Source organism: Austrofundulus limnaeus, unplaced genomic scaffold (genome assembly GCF_001266775.1).
Source record: "Austrofundulus limnaeus strain Quisiro unplaced genomic scaffold, Austrofundulus_limnaeus-1.0 Scaffold83, whole genome shotgun sequence".
Taxonomy (NCBI): Eukaryota; Metazoa; Chordata; class Actinopteri; order Cyprinodontiformes; family Rivulidae; genus Austrofundulus; species Austrofundulus limnaeus.
The window spans coordinates 1,159,550-1,166,031 of record NW_013952485.1 but is presented as its reverse complement, the minus strand read 5'-3'; the positions used below and the strand labels follow the sequence as shown (position 1 = coordinate 1,166,031).

The 6,482-nt window shown below is 40.7% G+C and overlaps 1 protein-coding gene across 1 annotated transcript; it reads left to right on the top strand.

The window, feature by feature from the left end:
• Window positions 1-1,222: 1,222 nt before the first annotated feature.
• gpr45 (G protein-coupled receptor 45) lies at window positions 1,223-6,482 on the top strand. The gene is made up of 2 exons (XM_014011662.1): window positions 1,223-1,393; window positions 4,710-6,482. The coding sequence occupies exon 2, from the start codon at window positions 4,820-4,822 to the stop codon at window positions 5,975-5,977; it is 1,158 nt and encodes a 385-aa protein (XP_013867116.1). The 5' UTR covers window positions 1,223-1,393; window positions 4,710-4,819; the 3' UTR covers window positions 5,978-6,482.

Below are 6,482 nucleotides of genomic sequence, written 5' to 3'. Positions count from 1 at the left end.
ATATAAGAATAGTTATGTAATAATACGAGTCTAAGTTGATTATGTACAATTTAATGATTACTGTAGACAAACTAATTAAACAAAATAAAGAACATTTAAAAAGATGAATAAGTTCCATTGAACATGAAGAACATCCAGAAAACCCATTTACATTATTTGACAGAAAAGTTAGTTTTCAACAACAAAAAAATATAAATTCATGTAAGTAAAACAGAGACTTGTAACCCCCAGTGCAGGATGAATAGGACTATAAATATATTTATGTGTGTGTGCGTGCGTCACATTCCAATGACTTCCAATATTTTCTACAGCCTAACCCTGAACCCTTACACTAACCCTAACCTCACACTTGACCCTAAACCGAACCTAAACTCAATTCACACCATAGTCCTAAACCAAATCCCCATCCCACCAATGACATTTCCCCAAATGGGGACTAGGCTTAGGTCCCCATCAGTACCAGTTGGTCCCCACATGTAGGTGTGTAGTTTAAAAATGGCCCCCATAAAACAGGAAATACCTGCCCACAGGTCCTTTTTACCATGTTATCTGTTAACCACTAACCATTGTGCCATGTACCCATCACACCAAACTGAACTGAGGTTCAAGTCAAATTTGCTCAAAATGACGGGGGCACACTTTCAGATTCCTGCTTTTAAGATACATCTTAATACTTGGACCATACTGACATCATGATCAATTATAGATAAATGGCTCAATTTGTCTTCCTAAATGGATCATCTCATTGAAATTTGTTTTGCTTTTTGGTACTGCTATTATATTTCAGATGTTTATTTTAAACGACTCATTTGTATTCATTATATTTTGATGAAATGCACTTGAACTGCCTATTTCTCCACAAACCACTCTGTGATTTAATCTTCAGTTCCATGTGATGGGTCACATACTGGTCATTTGTTTTAGACAAAATGAGCCATTTAATGGTGCAAAATTGTGACAAACAACAGTTTTTATTCACATCACTTTGTTGTTRTCATAATGCATCTTCCTCACTGTTTTCGCCTTTCACACAAAATCATAGTAATTCAGCAATTATGGGATGCTTTTCTAATGCAAATGTGACATTTTTTTCTGAGCAGCAGTTTGTGTAATACTGTTGTAATTTGCTAAACATGAACACCCTAAAGATGAGCACCATCATGTTGGTGTTTTTTTTTTCAGCCTCACTGCTCCTTTAAATCAAAGACCACCTGCTCTTCTGGCGTCAGCATCCCCCACAGGCAGCACGATGGAGATCAATACGAAGCTGAAATTGTTCCAAGTCATTTTTTAAGCAAATCCTCAGCATGAAAAGGAGAGAAGACTCAGTCGCAGAGCTGACGGGCTCCACAAAATCCCTTTYAAAAAACTGGTAGCAGGTGTAACGGGCCAGGTAGGTCTGAGATGTGTTTGTTTATTTGTTATTTATTTTCTCAACCAGAGCTTTTTTTTTTTATCTGCTTTGAGTTTTCTTTTATTGTGATGCAGCAGTTGGATTAAGACAGATTAGGAAGCTGCTATTAATGCATAAAGTAGAGCAAGAGAAAAAAACTGAATTCATGAGTGAAGTTGAGAACGTTGTGTTCAGTCTGAACAGTGGAAGGAATTTGTACAAAACGTTCTAAAATCTCTGTCAGATCGAGGATGTTCAGAGGTCCCTGTTCTCCCTGAATCCCACTCAGAGTTTTTAAATTCTGCAACATAATTCTGTTTGTATCAGATCCAGACTTACTGACCACACCTGAATATTGTGTCCTGAAATGACTCCTTCAGACGGCGACAMTTGTCTGGTTCTTGTTTTGAAGACRTCCAGTTTTCTGTGCAGGTTTTCAAAGCTAGTAAAGCATCTGATCCGACAGGAAACAATAGCTAATCTTATGAAAAAAGACATTTGTCAGAGATGGAGGAAAACACAGACTGCTTGTTGCCATGGAACTGCTGACCTTGTTTCCATGGCAACAGCCAGCATCACTATTGAGTTACTAGAAGAGTGTTGTGTTATAAAATGTGGCCACAGTCACTGAAGAGTTMAGGTAGTTGTGACAGGTGAAGGCAGGTGAAAATGTTTTTGCTTCTGTGAATTATAAATTTAATGAAGTGGATTATAGCTCAACACAGTCTTTGTCCTTATTCACCATCGTATTACAGCTCTACAAAGCTAACCTGAATAAATCATTCTGTTTCAGTGGTTTAGATCAGTGTGCTGCACAATACATCGACAATGTATTGTCATTGCAACAGCAGCCTGTGTAATATGCATATCACAAAAAACTGCATAAAATGCAATAAATGTTTGCTCAAAAGTTTGCATTTATGTGTTTTGTCACTCAGACAGAAGCTTGAAGTTTTTCACCAATCATGCTGGAATGGAAATGATTAGTGCAGAGCAGAAAGACATCAACACTACATACGTATCTATTCATTTATCAAAAGTCATAATGTCATCGCAATATTAAGCACTGGTATCGCACATYGCAGGTTTTCCAAATCTCGTGTGGCCCTAATCAGTGTTTCCCAAAGCTGGGGTCAGGCTCCGTCTGTGGTTCATGGAACATCAAGTGTCGGTCCCCAAATGATTTCCAGACATCAATTTAAATGCAAACAATTATTGCAAAATATAAATAAATAAATTGCAATAAATGAACAAAAATATTTTCATTATCATTGGGTTTGTTTATATTGTTATTTTGCCCATATTAAGAATTATCAGCAACGTTTGCATATGTTGTACATTAACCATATATCTGGAGTCTCAAGTTTCTGCAACAAATTTGGAAACCACGGGTTAGATCCTTTCTATACACAGCTAGGGCACACATATGGCAAGAAGGGGTTCAGTGGCAAGGAACACGTGTGACGGCATAGTGATGGAATCAAACTCTCTCGCTGAAGGAGGACTACAACCACTGAGCCACAGCTACCTCTGAACACGTCTGTGCGCTCAGACATTGGCAAGGTTCTCATGCTGACYATTGTTTTACCAAGAAGACAATTGGAACATTTTTGTGGAAAAAMCCCCTACATCAGATCAAGTCACAAGTTGATAGAAGAAGATCTCGTTTGTTTAACTTTCAGGACAACATCTGAGTCTGGAAAGCGACCCCTTTTACGTTAAACCTGAAATCACCTGCTCTGCCTGCGGCCCTCAGGCAGAAGGTACAGAAGCATAAAAAGACAAACTAACAGACTCAAAAATATATTTTTCCTATGGGCTTAAACTCCTGCATGCAGTTCCTCTAGTGCAATATGTTAGGTCACTTACAGGATGTGCAATATTACTTCAGTCTGTCTTTCATTACCTCATCAGTATTCTTATGATCAGCACGTTTCTGTGGTTTCCAGTGTTGTCTTTTGTGTGTATAGGTCCTTAATGTCTGAACTAAAAGGTAAATGTTTACACTGAATGTTACATTTTTGTCAGTTAAGTATCTCATTGTACATATTCTATTCTATTCTATTCTATTCTATTCTATTCTATTCTATTCTATTCTATTCTATTCTAGTGCAAACTCTTATATCTAGAGAAGACAATGCTGATCAGTCATTCAATATAAAATGTTGCTTTGCATCATGTCATATATTGCATTATACCGTATCAAAGCTATCATGGGATGGAAGGAGCAAGCCATTTACTGAATGCTGTTTGGAGCTGTTTCCTGAAGTGTCAACCAAGTAGGAGTGTTTCTCCTGAACTGAAAGCTGACAACACTCTGAGCTGTAAATGTGTGTGTTCATATTCATGTGTGAAACTCCACAGCTTGCCTGTTAATCATCAACCTCCCCGAGCCAAGCTCAGCGACACAACTCTGTCTGTGTGCTGCTGTTCCTCTCAGTGTGCTGTGTGTTCATGGTTTATATAACTCTGTCAGCATCACGTGAACATCCTTCCTCCACTGACTGGCTTTCGTTCACGCTTATCTCTAATTAACGCTGAAAATCCTCCAAAATGTCTCATAAAACACCTTTTTTTTCTGTGGCTACAGAATATTTGCCTGAGGAGACAAACAAGTAAAAAGTATTATAAATCTCCTTTAATTAGAACCTTTTAGCACTCATCAGGTAACAACAAAACTTCTCAAGGATACAAAAAAAACTATATTAATATGTCACAATATGTTGTGTAATACCATGTTGTGTCATATTGTACTATGTTGTTGTATCATTCCATTTTGTATTGTATTCACAATTTATTGTATCCTGATGCATCTCAGGTTACTTCAGGTCCTCAGGAYGTGTGCTTCTGCATTGAAATGTTTTGTTTCTTCTAAGGGATTGCAGGTAAGTTCAGCTTTATAAGCTTGTGAACAGCAAGCAGCCATCAGGGCACCAATGGTCGATGGTTAGGCTGATGGTCCTCTTTTTTACATGTGTACAACCAGTAACAATGGAAACTTGTTGTACACATGTAAAAGAGGACCATCAGCMTAACCATCRACCATYRGKGCMCYRATGGTCGATGGTTAGGCTGATGGTCCTCTTTTACATGTGTACAACCAGTTTCCATTGTTACTGGTTGTTTCACTRTGAAGTAACTGTTBATAAGGCTGAGCTTACCTGCAACTCCTCAAACAGAAGAAGTCTCTTAAAGAAGAAATGAAACATTTCAACAAAAAAGAAGCAGTTCAGAAGACCTGACTCCACTTTGTTGGAATATACTGGATCATATCGACTTATGTTTACTGTCTTATGTTCTTTTCTTTCTGTCCCAGGTATTGCCATGGAACACCACCAGTTAGAAAACATCGTTCACTTTTCCCCACAAAAATAGTCAAAAATGTTTACCTTCCTCTGGACTGGTGTTGCCTGATACAAAGCTGCTATGGCTTTTTGTAATGAAAGCCTGCCCGAGGAGTGCACCTTCATGGAGCCAGGTGTGGAGGAAGCTGCAGAAAGCCTCCCATCGGAAGCTGCCACTCCCCTGGTGTCGGTCACGCTCCGTGTGACCCTGGCAGCGATAATGATCTTCATGATCACAATTGGTTTCCTCGGCAATGCCATCGTGTGTCTGATTGTTTATCAGAAGCCGGCCATGCGCTCTGCCATCAACCTCCTCCTCGCCACGYTAGCCTTCTCTGACATCATGCTCTCCCTGCTCTGCATGCCCTTCACYGCCGTCACCGTGGCCACGGCTGATTGGAGTTTTGGGAGTGGGTTTTGTCGAGCCTCCATCATGCTGTACTGGCTGTTTGTCCTGGAGGGCGTGTCCATCCTCCTCATCATCAGCGTGGACCGTTTCCTTATCATCGTGCAGCGGCAGGACAAGCTGACCCCGCACCGAGCTAAGGTTTTGATAGCGGGTTCGTGGGTGCTGAGCCTGTGTGTGTCCCTGCCGTCTGTAGTCGGGTGGAGGACTGGTGCAGCAGGAGTCGGGGGTGCCTGGGCGCCGCAGTGCGTGCTGGGTTACAGTGAGTCTGTGGCAGATCGTGGATACACGGTGCTTTTAGCTGTAGCTGTGTTTTTTGTTCCGTTCACGGTCATGCTGTACTCTTACATGTGCATCCTGAACACGGTGCGCCGCAACACCCTGCGCATCCACAACCACACCAGCGAGCATTCCTGCCTTCCAGCCCTCAACCAAGTCAGCAAAATGAGACTCACCGGGCTACAGCGCCCGCCTAAGATCAAAGTGGACATGAGCTTCAAAACCAGAGCCTTCACCACCATCCTCATTCTGTTTGTGGGCTTCTCTGTGTGCTGGCTGCCTCACACGGTTGTGAGCCTGCTGGCCGTGTTCAGCCGACAGTTCTACTACAGCCCTCTCTTCTACCCCATCAGCATCGGCGCTCTGTGGCTGAGCTACCTGAAGACCGTGTTCAACCCCGTCATCTACTGCTGGAGGATCCGGAAGTTCAGGGAGGCCTGCCAGGAGTTCATCCCCAAGAGCTGCAGACTGTGTCCCCGAGTGCCCGGCAGGAGTCACCGACGAGTGCGACCCAGCAACATTTACGTTTGCAGCGAGAGCCAGTCRTCTGTGTGAGACCACCAGGGCCACTTTGCTTCCAAATGTTTTTGAAAGATGATAGTTTACTTTTTCTACAATATTAATGTATGTTCAATTTGAAATGTGCCAAAAAAAAAAGAAAAGATATTTTTTTTACTTCATGAAGTTCAAAAGTTCTATTAATGCATTTTCAACTTATTGATTCAACTTTCTGACTATTCCAGTCAAACTTTTTGTTAAATATTTTACTTTGGAGTTTTTATTTTTCTTGTTTCTGAGCTTTTATTCCATTGATCCACTCTGTAAACTCAGTATTCAGTCAGAAACAGGTGATGAAACAGGTGATGATGGTGAGAATACTGTATATCTATCTTCAAACAGGAGACAAGTTTTGAAGTCAAAGCATTTATCCTTGTGAAAGAAATTTGAGCAGGAATGCAATATTCTGTCAGATCAAACATCTAATTTTGCTGGATTTATTTTCCTGATGGTTTCATGACAAATTATACCAAGTAAATAAAGTTGTCTTTTAGTAAAATTA